The following is a 24,489-nucleotide window of genomic DNA, read 5'->3' as shown; positions in this document are numbered from 1 at the left end:
CTCCTTCCTAGGGCAGAGCCCAGCTGGTGAGCGCAGGAGGCGGGGTTTCCGTTGCTTTGCGCCCTTTTCGGGCGCGCGGTTTTTCGTGCTTACCGGCAACTGCTCCCAACTCCTTTTTGCAAGGCGCCACCAGCATTTTTCCTCCCACCGGAGTGAAAGTACCCATTTATCTACTCACGTAAGTTTTTGAACTCTTGGGTTGACAGGAACTGGGGAGGAAACAGGAGCTCACCCTGTTTAACACGAAGGCTGGACTCGAACCGCTGAAGTGTCGACCATTTCTGGCCGGCAACTTTCAGCGTCATTAAGCCGCTGCGCCACCGTGTCCCCCTTGGATAGCATACACATTATCAAATAAATAAATGAATAAAGAAATTATTACTGATTATTGCATTACTATAGGCAAATAGTTTAGAAGGGAAATAGTTAAAAGATTTTTGAATTTTTGCAATTAAAAACAAAATGGGATTTACAAATTTAGAATTTGCCTTCATAATTGTGTATGTTTTTAACTGACTATTATTTTATTTCATTTTGTGAAATAAATGCAAAAGATTTCTAGTTCTAATCTGATTAATAGTTTTGGAGTGAGCAGAGAGGAACAAGACTAATTAGAAAATAAGAAGATAAGCTAGAACAACAATTTTCTTATCCAAGAAGCAGTCAAGGATGTTTAGGATTACTAATAGTACTGCTAAGTGAAATTTATGAAGCTGGAGTTACTACTTTATCAAGGAATCAATTTACGTTTAACCAAAGTCAGAGTTCGTCAGCACAGCCTTTTATTTAGTATCACAGTTTATTATAGGCACTGCACATGGAATTATTACATGCAGAACAAATAGATATTCAATTATCCCAAATGAGATCATTGCTAATGCAAGCTGTGTTCTGAATTCTGCTCAATGGTCATATCTAAGGGGTTTGCCCTCGTGAAATGGGTATCTGTATGAGAACTCTACTAAAATCAGGAATCTAGGATGGTGGTTCATTACTACTACGGCAAGATGACTTCTTTTACTATTGTTACATTAGATGTCCCATTTTCCCAATATTAATTCACGGACATCTAAAAGGATATATAAGAAAACTGTTTCTGGTGTAATAAATGTTAGATTTTGGAGAATTAAGTTTCACATAGGGGAAGTGAGTCTTGGTCCTAAAAATCACATAAATTCATTTCTTAATAGTTATGCTTAATAATAATAAAAATCATAAACATAAGAAAATACAATGTCCACCCTCTCTGTCAAAGATGTAATAAAGGTTTTAATCATTAATAGCTGAGAGGATTTCTTAATAGGCTGTCTATTCTAGCAATATCCACAACAATTATTATTATTCTCAAACATTTGCTGCAGTTAGTTTAATATACAGAAACACAAAGTATTCACAACTCGTGCCATTCCATAAATTCCTTATAACATTGTTCACTGCCAGTCACATACTGGATCCAGAAAACAACAGGAATAAAGCAGAAAAATAATTGTATTTCCAAGATGTGCCACAAATGACAAGACAGACAATACGATGATCAGCTTAAAATAAACAGAAAAAGTATCTTTAATTCTTTATGATTATTTAGTGTCATGATGAAAGAAGCTTTTCCAGTGGTGTTATTTTTAACCCAGGACTACTAGTAGCTTAGGGTTTTTAAAAAATTATTTATTAATTAAATTTATATGGCCATCCTTCTCATATGTGTGACTCTGGATGTCTAACACTTAAAACAGCAAAAACAATAAAACAAGCAAAATTAAAAACAGAAATAGCACAAAATAGCAGCTGAGAACACTCGTAACACTCAAACTAACCATGGAACGCCCCCCCCCCCCCGCCCCCAGGGCCCCAGGCTAGAAGGCAAAGCCAGGTTTTTAGTTCCTTGCAAAAGGCCAGCAGGATTGAGGCAAGTCTGATTTTGGGGTGGGGGTGGGTGATGTTCCAGAGAGTGGGCAGCACAGCGGAAAAGGCTCTCCTCATGGGTTCCAACAGACAACACTCTGTCGTGGATGGAACCTGGAGCATGCCTCTCCTGCCAGATCTAACAGGATGGGTATCCACCATTGTTGTTCATCATGTTGATGAGTGAAACAATATAGCAGATATATTTTGATGAATATATGAATTCATAAATTTCACTTACCAAGAGGGATCAATACTACTCCAAAGTATAATGCATGTAGCCTACCTGCAAATTGGTTGGACAGTAACAAGGTATAACTGGACAAGAGATTACCAAGTCAAAAGTTGTTCAGGAGCCTAGAATTCATAACTTAATAAAAAGAAAGCAAAAGTCTATAAAGTTTATTGCATTCAATACAATGAAAAAAAGTGGAGCCAGGTTGTTTCCAACAAAAGCAAAGCATAAGCAGGGAAAGCATACTGTAACCAACATACTTAAGGTATAGTGTTTAAGGCATTAGACTAGAGTTTCAGCATTTGCTATTAGTTAAAAATTGGTGAACAGTGGATATTACTTCTGCAGATCATTCTAGGATGCATAATATTACCCTTGAGTTCAACAATATTTAATGCTTTACCTATTTTTATATTCAATTTTTAAGTACTATAGTTCATACATTCTTCAGCTTAATCTACTTCATTGCCCGAAAACAGCAAACTATACTGAAAAATGAAATTTAATTTACAGTGTTCCTACAATTACATACCAATTGGGAGCATTATTTATTTTAAATATTTATATCCTGTCTTTCTACCTACCAAACCTCCAGGAGAATTTATCATTTAAAAAATGCAGTAAACATCATAGAAAATTTTTTTTAAAAAGCAGCAGATTCTACAAGAACAATAGTAAATGCAAATGAGGGAAAACGTGCAGAGCATGGCTTTTGGAATTCTTTCCAATCCTTTACCAGCAGTAGCCATAGGAGGTGTTTGTATTTTCTTCTGTGTAATGAAATAATGTGTTGCGTCTTTGTGTATTACTACTTTCCCCTCAGGTTGTATCTGGGTGCATATGTGTGCACTGGAAAGCACAGGGCGGGCTGCAAATGTTTCCCTCTGGATTACTTGTCCAGGTGGCCTTAGAGTGGAGGAGTCAGCAATTGCATTTTCAGTAGGGATAGGCTGGGGAGTTTTTTCTTCCCAAACTGAATGTAGCCAGTTTTTGAACTTTCTATCTCCTGGCTTCTGCCACCATATCAATTTGAACCTGTTCTGTTCAGTTTTTAGAGTGGTGTCCTACTGACAGACAAGAATCCTATGTTCCTTTACAAATTCTGCCCCACCCCCCCACAAATTCCACTGGGATAGAAAGAAAAAAAAGTAAAATAAAACCAATGAAATTAATATAATTTACCAATGTGTGTATAGCAAAATCTACTAAATTGAAGAATTTGAGGTTGTTTAAAGATGACAAAATGAACAGCAGCTATGTTGAACAGATGTGTGCAAGTTTTGTTGAAAATTATCACTCCATATTATGCAATATTGATTATATATTTTCCCTAAAGTATTCATAATTATTTTAACTTATGAAGTTAATGTTATAAAATCCAGCATCGGTTATAAAATGCATTTTAAATTATTATTACTATCAGCAGTGCATCTTATTTTCATAATCTGGTGTGAATTTAATGAATATAAGTATATGTGAATTATGTGTGCCGAAAAACTGAATTAAAAATCAAAGCTTGTATTTCAGTCAGTGTTTAACTTTACATTTGTGACATGCCACTAGATACAACATATTCTTATATCCTAACGGGTACAGGATTCCAGTCAGTCATTTCTCTATATTGTATTTAAGTCCCCTGATATTTTCCAAGGGCAAATATATTTTATTCAAGTCCTCCCTTTCCCTGCCTGAAATAACAATGCTTTATTTGGGTTTCAGTGGCCTGCTTTCTTTTTGGGGTGGATGGGAACTTTTTCTCTGCTTCCTGTAAGGATGTTGGTGTCTTCTTGCTTTTCAGGGGTTCCATTTCTTTTGAAACAGGGATACTGATTACAAGATATTAAAAGCTTCTTGAACAAAATTAAGTTTACTATTTCATAAGAGAAAATATAGCAGGAACAATCAGTTGGAATACTAGGACTTCTTAGATTCAACTAACGCATAGACAAGGGCTGAAGAGGAACCTTGCCTTTGGAAAGTAGTAAACATCAGACATTTGAACTATGTTGTCAATGAAAATCAGCCTGTGAACCACGATAATGTCCACAAAGATGTAGTTTTCCACTGATTTCTCCAAAATGAAAAAAAAAAATGAATGCAAATTAAAGTACATTAAAGTAAATCTATTAGTCATCAAATAAAATCTGTCAAGAAATATATAATAACAGAATGCTGTGTCAATATTTTTTTAAAACATTGGGCAATGTGTAATATGTGCAAGTGCAATCCATGTCTTGAACAGAATCCTGTGATAACTGCATTTTCACCCAAGATTCCATTGCCTTCCTTATCCATTTTACCTAGTAATAACAGGAACATCACAGTCTCTATTTGGCTTAAGGCATTATTGTAGATCTTTATTATTCTCATCTTGTTTGCTTACATTTAGAAAAAGACAGGGGACTAAAGTGGTCCAGAGGGACAAAGATCAAAGTTGGAATATTTCCAAAAACTCAAGTCTAACTTTCCTTACCCCTCATTTGAGTATAGTGCAGATATAGTGAAACAATTCATTCCGACCATGCACATTTAGAATAGTTGAATTAAAAATGCTCCATCTATATATTGTATCTTTAAATAAATTATATTGATGCAAATTCATATTCTTGATTTGTTTTAATTCAGAGTCAATATTACACTTTCAGGCTACCAAAATATCAACATCCGTTTAATATTTCAACAGAATGCTAGAACTTAATAACTGCTTTTTTAAATGCCAAATTCATATTTTTTAAGAATGTATATTATGTTCTGAATTCCCTTGTCTCCCTACATCCTTTCTATACATTTTTTTTCTAAGTGCTACACTTGTACTGCAAAATCATACAGGCAAATATATAACTTAACATGCTCTGCTACTGTTCATGCCTTTCTACTGTATACCAGTAAAATCATATATTTATCTGCTAGCTTTATGTGTACACTATGTTAGTATTGATTTACATTTCAAAGTTACTTGTAATTTATTCTCTAGTTATCTTTAGCAATAGTCAAACCTGTTCAAAAGCTATTTGCATTTCTATAAACTCCATGAAACAGCACCATACAATAAAAAACCAACAAAAAATCAGCATAATGTAGGTGTGTGGATCTACATTTCTCTCATTACCCTGTTACTATCAGCATGACAAAACCTTCCCCATTTGTGTTTGCCACTCTAAAAAAGGAAAAGGCACACTAGGTGAAGTTAATCTTAAACTGTACTGAAGAAGCAAGCAAAGTCACCGCTTGATGCATCTTGCAGTGGGATGTAAAAACTAAATGTAGGAGCCTTTTATGCCCGTGAGATTATATATAATTGTGCTAGAATTAGCACAAAGTAGTTCATGTGGCAAACAAAGAAAAAACTCTGAATGCAACTAGGCTGCCCATTAAACTGTTTTCCACCCTCACTTCAAAGAACAGAACATAAACAAAAACAGCTTTAATTCCTGTTATCCTTTAATCTTGCTTACACACACACACACACACACACACACACAGTGTGTGTGTGTAAAGTAAAGGCCAAAGTGGTCTCACTCAGGGCCCTGACTCCTAAGCTGGGAGAATGGCTCCAACAGATCCCAGGAACAACATCAGAGCTGTCTGTCCAGAACAGTACAGTGCTAGAAATGGCTAAGATACTGTGCTGAACCCCCAAAGTCCCAGGCCTCTGGTACAGGACCCAAGATAGAGAAAGACACATAGCACCCATAGGGGTCAGAGGGGATTGATTATCTATCTATCTATCTATCTATCTATCTATCTATCTATCTATCTATCTATCTATCTATCTATCTATCTATCTATCTATCTACATTCTTCTTTCTGGAACACTTAAAACTTCTCTTTAATCTCCAACTGTTATTTCTAGCATGGGCAACACATGTACTCATGAGTATGGGGAATCATTTACATGAAAACACATCCTGTAAGTTTCAGTCCACAGATTTAAGTGATAGTACTATATTTTTGAACCTATGATATGTTGGCCAGTATCAACCCTAGACATTAGCAAAAGGGTGCAAACGTAGTTGATATATGAACTAGGCAGCAGATCTCAATATTCCACATGAGTCACAAACCATTTTTTTTTCCTGAAGCAAATCGCTATGATCATGGATAAAGCTAATACCAAAAGAACCTCATGTGGTCTTTCCTCTTACTACATAATGGAATAGGTAACCACTATGGAAGACCAGCAATACTTAAGTACTGGGGAGGAGAACGCTATGCTATTAAACAATGTTTTGGGTAGAAATAATTCAGAGGAATAGGTAGAAAAGATTCTAATTCCATTATTATATGCACATCTAATTAATAGATAATAAACTGACATTTCTTAAGCGGCATAGAGAATGGCTGATGGCATACAAACATTTATATTTCTTTTTCACAAAGAAAACAAACTACTAACTCGAACACACAGTAATCAGAAATTATGTAAAATGGTGATTAGGTCGTGTTTCTTTCAACATCAATTCACATATGAGAGATTGAGTCATACATATTGTTCCCTGGGATTGATATATATTCTTCCATTGCCTGGATCTGGGTGCTTCTTATTGATCCAATCTTTGCAGTTTGTTTCTTTCAATGCTGGGTACATTTGTTGATCTCTGTCTTGAGACATGGGGTTTTCATCTTCACAGCTAAATAGCCTGCAATTTATCATCTTCTAGGGGGAAAAAAATACAAATGGGTATCATAAATCAATCTTCTGTTTATGACCTTCTTTGTATCACTTTCCTCTTATAGATGCTGCTCATGCACCACAATAACACTGTTATTGGTTTACGAGGCATGTAAGGCGCTTGGGACAACTAACAGAACAAACTACTTTTTCTCCATACAAATCTATCCATCCTTGCATTTGGCCGAGGGTGCTCTCCCAACTACAATACTTCCTGATTTCTCTTAGCAAGGCTACCACAAAAGGCATTCTCCATTAGGGCTATTAAACAATTTGTCTCCAAAGACAAAAAAGTGCTTCAGACCTCGCGAGGGTACAAGCATCGCACCATGCTGCAATCCTTAAATCAAATGCATGTTTTTCCTGGGATTATGTGACAGCTGCATGTTCCTGGAAAGGGTGCATCTGCTTTAAGGAGCTGTAGTAAAATGTTACATGGCACCCCGCCTGCTTCAACACAGCTTTGTCTTCAGATCTGAAATGGTGCACAGCCTTATTTTCCATTATGATGTTCCCTGGTGGAGCAATCTCACCATTGAGATTAGGAAGGCCATATGAATTAGACTTTTAATCCACCTGTCAGCTACCCTAGTTATAACTGACTTTACTTTTAACATATTTTAAAACTATTAATTAAAATTATTAATATGGTCTTCCCTCATGGCTTTCTGGAAAGACCTTAAAACTTGCTTTTTCAGCAAGCCTGGGGAACCTCTTGTGATAGGAAGCCTGTGCTTTGACCGTATAATCTGCAGTATTTCCCTGCTATGGTTTTGTTTCTATTTTTGTTTATTGTTTTGTTTTTAAGGGTTTTGTAGTATGCTTTAATAGGTTTTATTGTGTGCTACCCAGAGTCACTTCATGTGAAATGGGTGACCATATAAATTTGACAAATAAATATTTTTGTTATTAGAAGCTTATTTGTGACTGTTTTTCTTCAAAGTCCTTTAAATTTTTTACAGAAAATGAAAATTTAAAAAATCTAGAAAAATATTTATTATATTTCTATATCAATAAGTTTCAATGGTTACAGTTTCAGGCCATAAACTAAGAAATAAATATGAGTAATCTCCTTATAAGGGAGGTGCAAAATGTTTTAAACTGAACGTGAAATATAATGCAACCTGTTTCAAATGTGGAAGAGCCCTCTTGCATGCAGAAGAGGCCATTTGTCTCATTTCACATACAAAACAGGGCACTTTGCACTCAAAATGAGGTATTTTGAATATGAGATGGCTGGATTCAAAATGTTTTGCACACCACTATTATTCATGCCTGTTTGGATTTTAGTAAATGTAACTCAGCAATTTTAAAGTGCTGATTTATAGCTTTATCAAAGCCTTTCAAAAGGGTGTACTATATATTATTGTTGGTTGCACAGTCAGCCAGATGCTTAGACTGGATTTGGCATTTTTATCCACATATTGAGTCCTTCCCAAGGGCCTAGGATATGATGATGATATTTTTATCCCGTCCTGTTTTATATATAACTCAAGGCAGAGAACATACCTAATACCCCGCCTCCTATTTTCCCCACAACAATCCTGTCACCGAAAGTGACTGGCCCAAAGTCACCCAGCTGGCTTTCATGCCTAAGGAGGCCTAGAACTCAGTCTCCTGGTTCTAGACCAATACCTTAACCACTACACCAAATTGGCTCTCCAGTTTTAAACTCATGTTTAAGCCTACCCTCAGCTGATCCTCAGATTTTTAACCAAAATACCATGAAAAATGTGCCACCTGAGGATAAGCCAACCTTCAAAATGTTTGTTTTAATTTTCACAATTGGCTTATGCACGAGTTTTCATAGTATTTGGTTAAAAATTTGAGGATCAGCTTATCCAATCGATGGGTCTATCTGTAAGTATAAACAGGATATTATGGGTACTTTTAAAAAGTATTGCATATATATTTGTGGATAAGCCCATCCACAAACAAGCTGAACCCAATTTTGGGCTATATTTTGCCACCTAAAATTCTCGGTTTATACTGTATGTGGTAGATTTCTTTTGCAAATGGGCCAGTTATAAGTAAACACATAGGAAAGATGCTTCAACTATACAAAACTCCAAAAATAGCTTATTAATGCAAAATATTACTTTGATAACATTTGCTTTAGAAGCAAACCTACCTACTGAAAAAGTATGCAACTTCCGTAACTTTTCCTTTGGGCTCCAGTTTTCATTGAGCCAACCGGCTCCCTCCAACGAGCTTGTCCCTTGCACATAGTCCTGTTTGGAGAACTGACTTTGTAAAAAGATGTCTGGGTGCTTCAGAGGCCCATGGAGTGGGCCTCTATCCCTCTTCGAGAGAGCCAGGGGAAGTCTGGGTAATGGTGTCTGTGTTTGTACAGTACTATGAATTACCTGGCATAGCCACCTGAAGAGTTGAAATGCTGTTGTTCCCTCAGCAATGGGGAGGGGGGGGAGGGAGGGAGAGAATGAGGCATCTGGTGTTGCTGGCTTATACCCCTTCCCTTGCTTGGTCTGATTCATTGAAAGAGTAGAAGTTAGCTCATTGGTGGCCACTGCTTCTGGTGCTGCAGCTATTCTTGGGAGCCACTTAGATAAGAAGGCCACCTAGCATGCCTAAAAGCTGTATCTTCCAATCCTGACCCCCTATGGTTGGTACAGCTATGAGGAACTCCTCTGACAGGTTAAAGGACAGCATTAGCTACGTAATTCTCAATCATGGAGAAAGGAAAAAGGTGACAGCTGTGGCATGGGTGCAATGAAGCAAGTTAGGAGATACCCTTACTGTAGGAAAAATGATCAGTGCTAACTCTACACTTTGTGAACATATCACATCCCTCACAAACAGTTCTTCAAATAACTTGGGACAAGCCCAGTCAGTCTTTCACAATCTAAAAATCTACTTAATCAGCCACAGACTGATGGTAGGAATATATTTCATCAACGATTATCTACTAATGAACAAAATATAAATTCCAAATATGGGATATTATATACAGTAGGAGTGTGTTCTTTCCTTTGGAATTGTGACCTTTGATTAACAACTTACTGCATTGATTATTTCTTTCTGAGACCGAGAAATATTTCTTTTCTTATAGGAAGATGTAGGCTTGTGTGTTGGTGGAAGATCAATCCTAAATTAGAAAATGTATGATTTAGTAACTACCACTGCTGTGATAAAAATCAATTCATATTAGAGCTGAAATTAAATAAATACACCTTCTCTCTAATGTAGTAGTGTAATTTTACATTGATGGAATCTTGCAAATTCTGTATTTGAACATTCTTTTAAAGTGGTATAAGAAACATCAGCCAAAACAACTGAAAATGACACAAGAAATTAATGAAAGTTGGGAAAATGCATGTTTAGATTATCAGAAACGTTTCTATAATAGTTATATTCAAGAATCATATGCATGGGTTCCATTTATAATGCAACTTCCTCACTTCACTTAAAGAAAATCATCATCATCATCATCATCATCATCTTGGAATGATTCTAATACCATGTGGTTTAAACAGCAGCTATAACCACTTGCTAAGATTCTCTCTAAACCTTCTTAGTAATGCTACACTCACTCACCTCCTCCCTTGTCTTTGTAATTCCCTTGTTCCATAAGATGATAAAATGCTGTCAAAGCTTTTTGAAAGTGATTGTGGCAATTCTGCCCTTTATACTTATCTAGGAACTTCTCATCATGTGGGGTCTCTTTCATTAGTTTTATGGATCAGAATTATTATTATGCGCAGAGAACTATATCCATATAAATGTTTTTGGAATAACATCAGTAATACCCAACCATTTCTTATCTAATACAGGCAAGTAGCATCAATGTCAATATGAGAGCTAACAGGAGGAGGCAAAATTCTGTGTTGGGAAAAACCTGCAAAAGACTACTGGGGAATCATGCCAAATCTTCTATGTTGCCTCATCTTTTGATAATTGTTTTTGTCTGTTTTTAAGAGTGATGCTGCCCAGAGCAATTATGAACTGGACAACCTTACAAATATAAATTAAAGAGGAAGCACTGTAAGTTCTGATGCCTAGTCACTACTTTACTTCTATAACAGACACATGCACACAGTACTAAAGTTTTTTTTCCTAACTCCCTTGAACTTTTTCATAAATTATGTAAAAGGCAAAGTTTACATAGAATAGGCAATTACCTTTCACCACTAATGCAATGATTGTCATCTGCTTAAGGAAAAACAAATAACTGATCTCTAAAAGCAAGGTCCTTTAGATTAAGAGTATATGTATAATAAACAAACAAACAAACCCATTCTGACCATTTGCCTTACTAATTTCAGTAACTGTGCTTCCAAACACAATTATGAATTCAGGATAAAAGTAAAAACACGTATTTATACCAAAGTAGGGTTTATACTTTTACAGACCAAGAACTTGACTGAAGTTTGAAACAAAATACAGCAAACTTACATTTTGTCCAAATAAGATGGCCGCTTTTTTCTGGGAGTCAGTAGTACTATTATAAAGATGGTAATAATAAAGAGAGCAAGTACTGCTCCAATTACAGCCCCAGCTACAGCTACTGATGATGACTGCTTAAATGGCACATCTGAAATGTAAGTCATCGATCATTATGATTTCAAGCCATGTGGTTAATATATCTTAAATTCTGAATACAAAATGTAGTTTTCTGCCTTTAAAAAATAAACTTTTCATAGAATCTACAGTTCATTGTTTTTGTTGCATATGCACCAACTGCCTTGTAGTATGAAAAAAATAACGTGACACACTTTATATATGTCAATTTGAGTTTTTAAATATTGAAAAGAAAAAAATGGCATTTTTTTTTCAATGCCAGACCTACTAAACATTACTTTGAGAAAATTGCCTTTACAAATTTCTAGTACGTTTTAGCTTAGCAAAAGATTTGGATTTTGATATATGAATATGTGACACTGAAACACTTTAGAAACTATTATCTGAAATTTTTTCAACAAAATTATATGAATAGTTGTATTTACCAAATTAACCTTGCCTATTGATTGTCAGTGAGATCACTGTTATTGTAATGGAATATCTATTTTCTATGCATATTTTTCATCAACATAGTAGATATGATTTTTCACAAATTAAGCTACTTCCATAAATATAATTCATTTCATTAACAAAGTTTGGTGCTCCACTAACTGCAAGTATGAATTAACTTTATAGCAATGCATCTAAATAGCTTAGTGATAAGACAATATTAACTTTTTAGGTATAAATAATAGCTAGGTATGTAGATCATAACCTTAGTAATATATTGGGTTGGTTTATGTTTACTAAATAAACACAAATACTTTTCAAAACAACAATTTTTCCCTACCATTCTTCAGAACATTTCAGTGCTTGCTCTAATTTTGGCTTACTGAAATAGCATATTACCAAATTAAAAGAAATGTAGACAACATTCCAATAATTTAATATTTCCATATTCCAATAATTTCATATGGACATCATTTCTAAGGAAGAATGCTTTGATCTTTCAAAGGCATCTCAAGTTATATAAGGACTTGTGCAATGGGATTTCCTCCGCGTCTTACCCTCCCTCATCTCTACACATGCAGCCAATTCTGTTCTAAAAGATTCCTATTCTCTAAAATGGATAGGAGGTCAGTGCAGGATGAAAAGAATCTGTTTGAAAAGCAGATGCTCTAGTCAGCATGACACCACTATATACAATTCCACAGGTCTAATCCAGATAAAAAGCTAGTCACAACTAAGGACAAACTAGCTGTTGTTAATTATGTCAAGTTTGCCTTCAATTTCCCTTTTCTGTCCTTTACAAGATAAAGCTTTATAGAGTGAGATCTAAAGCAAAAGGTAGAGTATGGAAATGTTAATCCATTCTTGTTTAGTCCATTCTTCAAAAATTCTTTTTTCTAGGACAGCTTACAATGCATTATATCATCTGGTAGTTCACACACCAAATACTTTTCATCCTGCAAGGAAGGGGTTCCCCATTCAAATATTGGCCCATACTACCTATGACCAAATAAATAAAACATATTATTTGTCCCAAGTTAATAAACCAGTAAGACATTTTAACCAAGGCTATATGAAGGCTTTTTGTTTTCAGGGAACTTAAACATGACAAACGAAAGCTTGACTGAAGCCTAAATTTGCTAAGTATTGTATAGTTTTATGCAATATATATGCAATGACATACATCCTGGGTTAATACTATTTCATTGTGTCTTTATTTCTCACTGTTTAGCATTTCTTGCACAAAGTATTGGTGTGAACCTGCACTTCAGTACACACTGAACCCAATTTGGAAATTTAGAACACAGCATGCTACCCGGGCTGATAAATGAGTTCTAATAACAATTTTACTACAGATGCTGACAGAACAGACTGTTTAAACTATTTGAATAGGATAATTATGTGCAAGCTTCAGGTTCAGCGCTTTTGAAGAATTGGGATATGTGAAATAACTATAGAGTTCTTCATGAAGATTCGATTGACAAACTTCCATCTATGAATTTTGTATGTTTTGTAGATGGATCCTACTGAACTTAAGCTGGAAGTTTTACCGTATGTGTTCTTTAAAGTTAAATTACTAGTGGCACTAAATTAATAAAGCATTCTGAAAAAGTTACCAACTCACTAAAACATAGGCAATATACAGGTTTTATTAACAGTCCACTTCTTATAACTTCTGCAAAGAAGACTAATACTTTTGCCTCAGATCCAGGGAGAAACTAAATGAGAATGCCATTATATAAATTCATGGAGAATAAATTTAACAATGGCTACTTCCCTATCAGGACACTTCTAAAATACATTTCAACAACTATTATTGGACAATACAAACAGAAAAATGCTATTATGCTCATGTCCTGCTTGTGAGCTTCCTGGAAGTATCTCTGATTTTCTATACAGTCCAACTACAGACCTTGCTTTCTTAAGTTTTTATGTGTTTACAGATTATTACTCAACTTTTACCCATGGCTGACTTTACTTTTGCCTCTTCAAGTAAAATAGTTGACAAATATTTGTGTGAAGCAATTTTTAACAATAGTATTAAAAAAAAAAAGCTTGTGTTCTGTGCAACTTAACCATAGCGTGAATTATGTAAAATTCAACTATCAACTGGTTTTCAGAATTGTTAATACATAACCTTTCATAATAATAGCCATATTTAATAATTTGTGCCAAAATACTTCAGACACTTTTTTTCTATATACTTCTATATTGATTTCTAACCTACCCCACTTGCTGAACATAAATGTTTTATTTTATATGCATTTCAATCATTTATGCATATGACCTGCATTCAAGAGGTTAATTTAACAAAAGATTTATTTGACACAACTATTCATACTTACAATAAATTCTCTATTTACACCAAACATACATTAAGAAACACTGCAACATTGAACTGTAAACCTATTATGAATCTTTTCATATTCAACTGTAAAATTCTTGATAAATTTAACAAAATTATAATAAAAAAAACACAGAATATTGGGTACTTCCTTCTAGATGTTCGTGTTACAAAAGACCATTCAGAGGGCATACAGAGTATATTACAATGGAGATGTTCCTAGGACCACAAGCTATGTTCAAAACCAAAATGGGAAAAAAACCCTCAAAACAAAATCCAAAACTAAACTATTTCCCCCCCCTCCCGCCAACCAAGCAGAGTTTAGAATCCACTGTTAGCTTAAGGATCTGACCAAAGGATAACTTTGATTAGAAGAAAGCACTTCAGCTAGACGATAAATCAGATTGATAAAGTAATTACAAAAACTCACTTGAGTTCACAGAAAATATGGTGTGATAATTTTACTTTCAAATACACTGAAGAGAGACTCTGGTCAAGTAAAATGTTAACACTTGAATTATCAATGTGATGGAGATATGTAGAAAACCAGTTTAATGTATAAATACTAAGCTGCAGTCACATTTTTGAAGACACAGCAACCAAATCACAGTGTACTGTCAAAACTGCACCCTTATAGATACTATACTCACTGAAAAGCTAAAATACTGTAGATCTTTTTGTAATATGTTCATAATATTCCATGATAAATATTGAAAAATAGTTGCTAAAGAGCACTATTCTTCCATATATTCATGCTGCCAAATTCAACTAATATTTTAAAGTTACTTCAACTTCTTTAAACACACTCACCTTTTCAGTTTTATAGTTAATGAAAAGAAAATTTCCACTGATTTCAATGGACTTTGCTTCTAAGCACATACGCTTAAAACTACTATTTGATTCTTATTTGTTGCACTGCATTATCCTCTGTACAATGAACTACATTCATTTTCTAAATCTATTGATAGAATTTTTAAAACACCAGAGTTATCCTTTCTCATCAGAGATCACAAATCCCTTTTGTTATATATATTTGTTTCTTCCATCTGTTCAATTCCTTAGTTTAGTAGCAAGCTTCTCTCTATCACATTTCTTTTGAAGCAACATACATTTCCCAAAATGTCTCACAGGAAATACACCATTAGGAAAGTGTATCTTCCATTTAAGTATTCTTTTATGTTTGTGTTGCAACACCCTTTTCATTCTGCTTTTTCAAAATATCCATAAATACAGCTTACCATACACATAAAGTTACTCTTGCATTTAAAGTGGCCCGTTCTTTAAGTCAACTCCTTATATAGCCCATATATGCCTTGAAACACCACCAAATTCTGTGAAAAGTCAAATGTTTATTTCTTAAAATGCACCTTCATTGAATATAGAAGTTGCATCTGAGATTCAATGCATTCATAGCTTTGTGCTTAACAAACATTCAGTAGAATGGTTAGGGAAACTTAGCCATCTCCTGAACAATACTTAAGGAAAACCATTTGATTGAAACAATATATAATAAATTTTATGGAAGGGATTCTTCTGTAAATTTAACTAAAAGTTTTGAATTCTAGTATTCCAGTGCTTGGAAATAAGATGCAGTGTAAAAAAATATAATGTTCCTGTTACATTGCAAGATCTGTTCATTGAAACATCCACTGCAGCAGGTTCAGTGCAACAAGTCATCTGTAAAAGGTACCACCCACTACAGTATCTAATTATGGCAAGGCTCAAAAATGTAGAGGTATTAAATTCTGTGCAGAAAACCTAACAATAAAGCTTTGAAAAAACTGTGCCATCAGAATATTTCATATCATAAAAGTCATTTCTGTAAACAAAATGTGCCTTAGATCAGTTCTGATTCTGAATCAGCTTCATGTTGCCATTTAGTAGAACTATAGTTCAAAAAGTTCTATCAAGGTAATTTTTATCATAAATTTACAATAACAAGACAGTTGTTTCATTTCAAACTTTTTATAAGAATTTCTTTTTTAAATGTAGCAGGTTGTTCTTATCTTGTGCTATATGCCAAATAGAGCACTATATTAAAATTCATTTTTATGAAAGACAGTAGTACAGCATTGGAAAAAAAAAACATAAAGCAGCTTCAGTACATTTAAATGAGGTTTTTACATTTCATTTGTCAAGTTAGAATATAAAAAGCTTGAAAATCAACTTGAAAAAGCTTATTCCTCAAGAAAAAGTATAAACAATCTGAAAGTGATCAGCTAATGAAGGAACTTTATGTATAGTCAAGACATGAAAGTGGATGACGTTACTGTTACACATACCACTCCTTTCGAGATATTACAGAGCCATCTACATGTGAAACTAAGTCATCTTCATTTTCATCATAACATTCATCACCCAAGTATTTCATTCCCAGTGTTCCACTTTCATAGTAATCCATTGGTCTTTCATACCTGTCCTGGTATCTGTTAATAGTATCTACTTTGTTCCAGTCTGTTTTTTCAGTTTCTCCCAAGTAGTCTTTAGTTAAGAGACTGTTCACGGGGTGTTTTATTTCTTTTTTCACACTGTCAGGGTAAGAATCCACATCCTCAACCTGCAGGGTATCTATCTGGGACTCCTTTTGCATATCTGATGGTGGAATGTAGTTCTTAGCGAAGTAGTCACCACGGAACGTCCTCCTTCTCCTATACCAGAGAGCTCCAACCAGGACACATACAAGAATGAGGAAAAGAGCCCCGCCCACTGCACTACCGATGATGGTGCCCCAATTGTCTTCCTGTATTGCTGGCCATGATGATGTTGGAAAAAGCTTTAGTTTTGGTTGAGTTGCTAAACCTGTGATGCCATCAGTTGAAGGAAGCCATGGAATCGTGAATGGTGAAGTGGTAGTAGTGGGAGGATCTAATGAAAGAGCAAAGAGATACACAAGACAGAAAGGCAGAGAATGTCAATGCAAACTATTTTAAGTTAAGAGCTGATAAGAAAGCACAGTTGATGAGTAAGTAAGTGTACCTTAACATAGTTTTTCATTCTTCATTTTATTTTAAAACTGTTTACTACTGGTGGAAAACACAATTATGTACAGCTTCTGGATATTTTGCTAATATATTAAAATAATTTAATAAGACAATGTTTCCATGTTGTTTTGTAGCAAACATGGATCAATTCCATCAGCTGAGAGAAGTTAGTAAATTCCTTATTTCCCTTGTCAGAGTTCAAAATAAACAAATGAAAGACCTCCTGGATAATATATAACTTAGGGATTATTAAAGAATGAAAAACTAAAAAAAAAATAAACTGCATGCCAAAGTTAGATAGATATAATTAAACCTTGCCTCCAAAATATATAATATGATTTATAGTTAGGATTTAGCAATCAATGCATTAAGGGTATTTTGTTCATTTCAATGCTTCTGAAATTCTTGCTGTCTGGTTAAACAGTTAATCAAACAAAGAGCTAAAACTAAAGAAATAATTCTAAAACTAAAATTATTTTGAAGTTTATGTGAAAAGTATCTAATAAGTCTTACTACCTGACACAAAATGTAGACTTTTCTTCTATTATGAGGTTGTTATTTTAAGACTTAGCAATATAATCAATGCTGAGAATCAACATTGCTCAGGTTTATCAGGGACTGATTGTGCAAACTGAATGCATATTTAAATTGGGGTACTGGAATATCTTAGCTGTGTATAGACAGTACATTAAAAACTGAATCTAAAAATATGCAAACTAGAAAGCTATGCACATGAAGCAATAGCTCTGTTCTAATGCTAACTGACAAAAGTTTTTGACTTTCATTAGTCTATGACATACCAATGTATCAGAAGAAATGGGCTAAAAATATACTAAACATGCCCCCAAGCTTTGGCCCTCTAATATTTCTTTGAATAGTGACAATTATGAATCATGTGAATATAAATTATACTTATTATAGAAAGTATCTTGAAGATAATGCAAAAATAATAATAAAAAAGATGATGGTCAGTTTAGGGGACTTTTTTAGAGTAGTTTCCTTAGCAGCTGGATATCATCATTTGAAGTAAAATTAATGTAGAAAGCTATTAGTAAGTGTTAAGTATAATGTTTAAACTACATTCAAAGACTTCATTAGCAATGTAGGCAAGACAAAATCTAAGCTCAATGTGAGAAAATAAGGCATTTTAATCACTGAGATAATTAAAATGAACATATACTGAATATTTTAATTAATCCAATTCAATACTTCATTTCATTTAATAGCCTATAGAGCTTATTTTTGTAATGCCTTGCTATCAAGATAAAGAATTCACAATAAAAGTTAAAAATACACTACTAATGTTAGGTATATATCACATACAACTTATTCAGTTTCATCACATAATTTGTTAAATTAACTATGCCCATATTAAAGTGCACTGAATGAAAAATAAAAACAGATGAACAGAGATACTACACAGATAAATGGATGGATCTAGAACATGATGTTTAGTTTTAAAAAGTGAATGAAATCCACGGATTCCCATCAACCATCTTACAACTGAAAAGCAAACAAGCAAACCCAAACTTTAAGCTTCTGCAATTTCTTCAAACAAAAGTATTCCAAAGGTTGTCCCCTTAAAAAAAAACAACTAAGAAAACATGATGCTAATTATGTTTTGAAAATAACACTTCTGTTCATCACTTTCTACTAATTCAGTCATTTCTTCATTGCTAACACAGTCTTTAAGTCAACCAAAACAATACCTACATACATGGATACCACCATGCATATAGTGTATATAATAAATACAAAGATAGACTAAATGAAATCGACTATATTATTGGAGCAAGGAGGTGGAAGAACTAAGTTATAACAGCAAAGACGTGGCCAGGGGTTGACTGGAGAACAGATCATGAATTGTTCATGTGCAAGTTTCAACCAGATACCCACCATTTTCAAGGAGATCAGAAATAGTTTTGAAGTCCTAACTCTCAACGATGGGCAGTTATGGGTCAGTATTAAAAGAGATTGCCAAAGAGCAAGAAACAGAAGAAAGCAAACTGGATGTCAGAACAGACAGTGGAAATTGCCAAGAAGAGAAGTCAAAGCTAAGTAAGACAAAGATCTCAGGAGGCAACTTAGCAAAGGATTTCAGAGAGCTGCTAGAAGAGATAAGAAACAATTTACAGTGACATCAGTAAAGACACTGATGAAAAAAGGTATAGAAAAACAAGGACATTCTTCCAAAAGAACTCCAAGCTCAGGAGGAGTTCCAGCCTGTATTTGATCTGTTAAAGGATGTGAATAGACAGATAGTAACTGATTCAAACCAAGATGGAAGGGGTATACTGAAATTCTATACAGCAGAGATGTCAACATTCAAGATACCTTAGAAGACATTCCCTATTTACAAGATCTTCTAATAGTCGAAGATGAAGTCAGATCAGTAGTCTGGTCATTACCAGGTTGGAAGGATATAAGAATTGATGGAACATCTACAAAAATATAGCAAGTAACACAAGAAGAATCTGCAAAGGTTCTAAGCAAATTATGACAGCATATCTGCAGAATGACAGTGTCCAACAGATTGAAAGAGGTCAGTCTACATACCAGTACCAAAGAGAGGAGATTTAACAGTGTGTGCAAACTATCACACGATATCCTTAATTCTACATAAAACAAAATAATGCTCAGGATCAATCAGTGCAGATTAGAGCTGTACATGGAAATGGAGTGGCCAGAAATTTAGGCTGGATGTTAAAGGCCAAGAAACATGAAACTGACGCACACTAGATAATTAAGAAAAAAGTCAATACATGCTTCATTGATTACAGAGAGGCTTTTCATTGTGTGAACCATGTCAAATGTGTAATGTCATTAGGAAAATGGGAATCAAGAAGCAAGACAAAAGGTGCACTGACACTTTTGAATTTTGGTATTAGAGAAGACCAACACCAAAAGAGATAGTACCATGGATAGCCAGGAAAACAAATACCGTATTTTTCCGACTATAAGATGATACTTTTTTCTAAAATCCTTACGCTAAAAATTGAAGGGCGTCTTATTCAAGGAAGTCAGCTGAGGAGAGAACCATGCGGTTGCAAAACTGCCCATACTTTGTCTCTGCAAAGAGGCTTCCTCCTATTGCTAGCCTCCAATCACGAGTGAAATAGCTTGAGTCTGCAAACAGACTTCCTCCAATCATGAGCCTTATGTAACTGACGTCAGCTGATGCTGAACAAACCAATTAGAGGAAGTCTGTTTGCAGAGACAAGCTATCGGCAGTTTCACTCATGATTGAATGTAATCAGTTATGCAAAAGAGCATGGAAATAGAGCTGCAAAGAGACGGTTTGGACCTCCTCCCACCGAGTGTATCAGGTAAATGTTAACTAATTACTAAATAAAAATGTGTTCTGCACTCTCTTTAAAATATTGATTTCTTAATTTTGGGTTGGAAAAGTGGGGGTCGTCTTGTACATGGGGGCATCTTATTGACGGAAAAATATGGTACATGGATTTTAGAACATCAATCTAGAGTTCCCACTTAAGGCATAAATAATTAGGCTCAAATTATATTTTGGACACATTATGCAAAGACCCAGCTCCCTTGAGAACCCATAATGCTGGGACATATAGAAAAAGAAGCACAGCAGCAAGGTGGATGGACTTGATTAGAGTGGTAATGAGTATGCTGTTGGGAAACTTGAAGGCTAGGTTGGGGATACATCATCATGGAGAATGTCTGTCTATGTGGTCACCAAAAGAGGAGGTCTCTTTATATGGCCAATAAGAATTGACACTGATCTGATGGCACATTATCATTCAATGAGTGCATCAATCAGGCCATTAATAAACTTTCATTATAACAAAAGTGTATACTGGTAGGAAAGCAACTACTTCATGCCTTTATATGCAGCTCATTCATGTAAAATTGGATTGGTAATGGCAGTTGAAAGAATAGATAGCGAGTCATTATTTCCTCAGATGCTAGATGAGGGCAAGGGAATTATGGCACCTAATTAATAGATGAATAACGTACTGTGGAATGACTCCATGAAAAAGCAAGTGACTTGAAAGACAGAAAGGGAAAAAAACAAACTCACCTTCTTCCATTTGTCATCATGATCCTCTGTGGCTTTTAATAGGGCATAGGGCAGGGGTCCTCAAACTTTTTAAACAGGGGGCCAGTTCACAGTCCCTCAGAATGTTGGGGGGCCGGACTATAGTTTGAGGAGAGGAGGAGAGCCGCCAGACCCGGCATACCTGTCATGTAGAATAGTCTGGCTCTGCAATCTCCCTCCTTGTGCATCGCCTGCAGCTCCCGACACAGACCTGACACTTCCACTTCTGACAGACAGAAGCAGCGGCCAATCAGGCAGGTGGGCTGGATAAATGACCCTGGCGGGCCGTATCCGGCCCACGGGCCATACTTTGAGAACATCTGGTATAGGGGATATAATAGGGTACATACTTGCCAAATAAGGATGGTGTTTCATGCGTATGAGGTGCAGTAAATCATGAAAGCTTGTAATAAATAGATGTTATTTTTAAGGTGCTCACAAGTGTCTTTTTGTTATTTATAGATTGCCCCTTTATCTAGAACTTGTTTCTGAAATCAATTTTGTTTTAAGATCTTTTCATGGTCTATTTTCTTTTCCTTCCCCCCCATTCCATCATCATCATCATCATCATCATCATCATCATCATCATCATCATTTTGCATCAGAGTTATGCAGAATTTTTTTTCAATATTTTACATGATGAGAATTACTATGACTTCTGTTCAAGTACCAGGGGTATTTATTGCTTTGTAAGTTAATGAACAACAAACTAATATATAAATATTTTATCTATACACAGAATTACTTTAAATATTTGGCAGCCTAAGTTGTCCTAATGGTCTCAAGGTTAAAGTATTCTTCTGTGTGTCAACATCAGGCTCAGTGTCATAGATACAGAAAAGCTTCATTCCTGATTAAAATACCTGGATGCAGGCACATCTGCCTTATAATTGAAAATATTTAAAAGGGGGAAGTGTTAAACAATGGGGAGGAGATTACTGGACATTTCTGGAGTTGTATTTGTATGGTGGGGACTGGAGATACTGTGTGTATCAAGGAAGAGGTGAAAGAGGAATCTGTTATGACCTAACAGGAACAAGGAGGACTAAGGGAGGGATCTACAAAGGCGGACAGGTAGAAAGGACTGCAGCTTTTGGAGAACACTAGAGACAAAAACGTAACAAATGTGCCAGAATCCAAAAAGCCCAAGAAACAATTGCTTCCCCCCTTCTGGTCCCAGCCCTTCCCAGATATGAGTGACCCCAGAAGTAAAAGTACTGAGAGAAGCTGCTTGAGTAAGAGCGGCGGGCAGGGGAGTGAAACAGATAAGAGACTCTAAACAGCTCCACTTGAAATTGTGTAGAACTGTGCTGTATAATTTGTTAAGCCAAGGCTACTTATCTATTCAAAATACACACAAGTTATTTACTTAAAAACACTACAAAAATAATCACCATTATTTAGAGAACAATGCTGTGTGTGTGTGTGCCTGGAAAGTGGATCTGAGTAGGAATTGATATATGGGCATAAAACGGAGATAAGATTACTTAAATAAGTTCTGTCATATTTAAATCTAGGATTAAAAAAGAGAAGAATGCATGGAAAAGGAGATAGTAATATACTTGGAGTATGCAAATACTCCTTTTCAAGCCCTTTCTTCCTTGAAACAGATTAGTTGGCCTATGTAGGATTCTTCATCCATCATTACTCAAACAGACTTCTGCTTATATAATTGAACTTCCCATTACTCTCTTCCTCTCCATTCCAAGAACAGTACAAATCTATTCCTGAGAGTCCTCTAATTTGCTAGACCAGATTAGGAATGCAAAGAATATTGTGGGAATTAAAATGCTCTTTCGTAGGTGAAACAGTGAACACTTCCATTCTTTAAAAACTGTACTTAATATTCTATTTTTATACACTGAACTTAGTGAGTAACTACTGAAGGGTGTACAACAGACCCAAAGTCAGAACTTCATAACTGCGACACAAATTGAAAGAATAAATGAGGATCTTATTTGAGAGCCTTTCCCATCATAGTTTAGCATAACAAGTATAGTAGAAAAAATTAATGTACACTTTTTATATGTTAACATCTCTTTGTTACCACTATCCTCATAAATAGTATTATGATTCTTTTTTATTATTTAATTTACAACTCACATTTCAAGTTGCCAAAATTCCTAAATGACTTACAGATCAGCAACTGAAATAAAGTAAATAGTTTAAAAATAATCTTGAAATAATATCACACAATCAGTTTCTCTGGGTAGAAGTGTACTGCTCAATTTTTTTAAAAAAAAGATTTGTGCTGTAAACACATTTCAACTGAAATGGAACACTAATTTTATTATATAACTGTAAGATTATGTGTTATATACGTATTTAACTAAAAATATTAATAGAAACCTTAATTGTAATTAATGAAAAGTTACAGTTATTTAATTATTTCTTTATGGTTTCAGGAATTACCTATGAAGGAGATTTTTACCCCTCCCTCCAAAATAAGTTCCCAGGAGAGATTACAAGCATTCACAAGCACATCAAAGTGTACAATATAATGCAACAAAAGCAGCAACCCTGGTAAAAGCATAAACAGCAGCAAAAACAAACAGACAAGACAAAAAAGTCTCATAAAAATTAAGTAGTAGTTAAAATGTCATAAGAAGTTCTACTGGATTAGGTCAAAGATATTAGGTCACATCTTTATTGCCTTTGATTCAAGAGGAAGAACACAGCCATAATGATCAGTGCTGTATTACAGCCCTGTTTAAAACTGATATTACATCAAGATAACCTACTTTCAAAGTTTATTAATATGGGGGGGGGGGCTTTCCCATCCACTGTAATTAAACTGTCATTTTCTAAAGTGAAATTAATATATTGTAGCTGATTTTTTCAGCTTCAGAAATGCAAGCCTTGCATTATTTTCATTTCCCATTTCTTTTTGAAAGAATGCTTGCTGAATTTGCAGCTAATACCACAGGATCATTTTCTCTACTGATACTTTCTCCTCTTATATCAATAATGTATTATCTCCATATTTTAAATACTAAAGACATTATCACATATAGAACTTGATTCTATCAAGCATTAAGGGGTGCTTCTGGCCTTCAATATTTTTTAGCTTGGTGTCCAGATGTGAAAACCTTATTTTCTACTTCCCAGAAGAGGGGATGCTGCTACAAGAGCAACATGTATTAGGCATCCAGGGAAAGATTTCTTTGATTCCTTATCAGTGCTATGTAAAGAGTGGAACTAGAACCCAATTATATTTTTGATAGCATCACTTGCCACAAGATATTTTTAGGTCTGGCTTAGCAGTAATAGGTCTCTTTTTTCACTTTATGGAAAAGGATGTTCAATTACTTCACAGTC

At 34.9% G+C, this 24,489-nt stretch overlaps 1 protein-coding gene across 5 annotated transcripts in view; it reads right to left on the bottom strand.

The window, feature by feature from the left end:
• Window positions 1–3,310: 3,310 nt before the first annotated feature.
• Window positions 3,311–24,489, bottom strand: part of NECTIN3 (nectin cell adhesion molecule 3) — a 73,839-nt gene continuing 52,660 nt past the window's right edge. For 2 of the 5 annotated variants that reach the window (XM_088144502.1, XM_088144506.1), the window contains one exon: window positions 14,079–16,986. In XM_088144502.1, coding sequence (XP_088000628.1) covers window positions 16,394–16,986 — 593 coding nt within the window. In that variant the 3' untranslated portion in view covers window positions 14,079–16,393. Of the gene's footprint in view, window positions 6,795–8,940; window positions 9,041–9,830; window positions 9,916–11,222; window positions 11,362–14,078; window positions 16,987–24,489 lie in introns of those variants that run through there. The other 3 variants (XM_088144504.1, XM_088144505.1, XM_088144503.1) reach the window with 3 other exon arrangements.

This window comes from Python bivittatus, unplaced genomic scaffold (genome assembly GCF_059951505.1).
Source record: "Python bivittatus isolate LINGU-HERP-01145 unplaced genomic scaffold, Pbiv_v1 ctg000350_np1212, whole genome shotgun sequence".
NCBI classification, from domain to species: domain Eukaryota; kingdom Metazoa; phylum Chordata; class Lepidosauria; order Squamata; family Pythonidae; genus Python; species Python bivittatus.
Note: the sequence above shows the minus strand (reverse complement) of the source record. Positions and strands in the feature narration are given on the sequence as shown.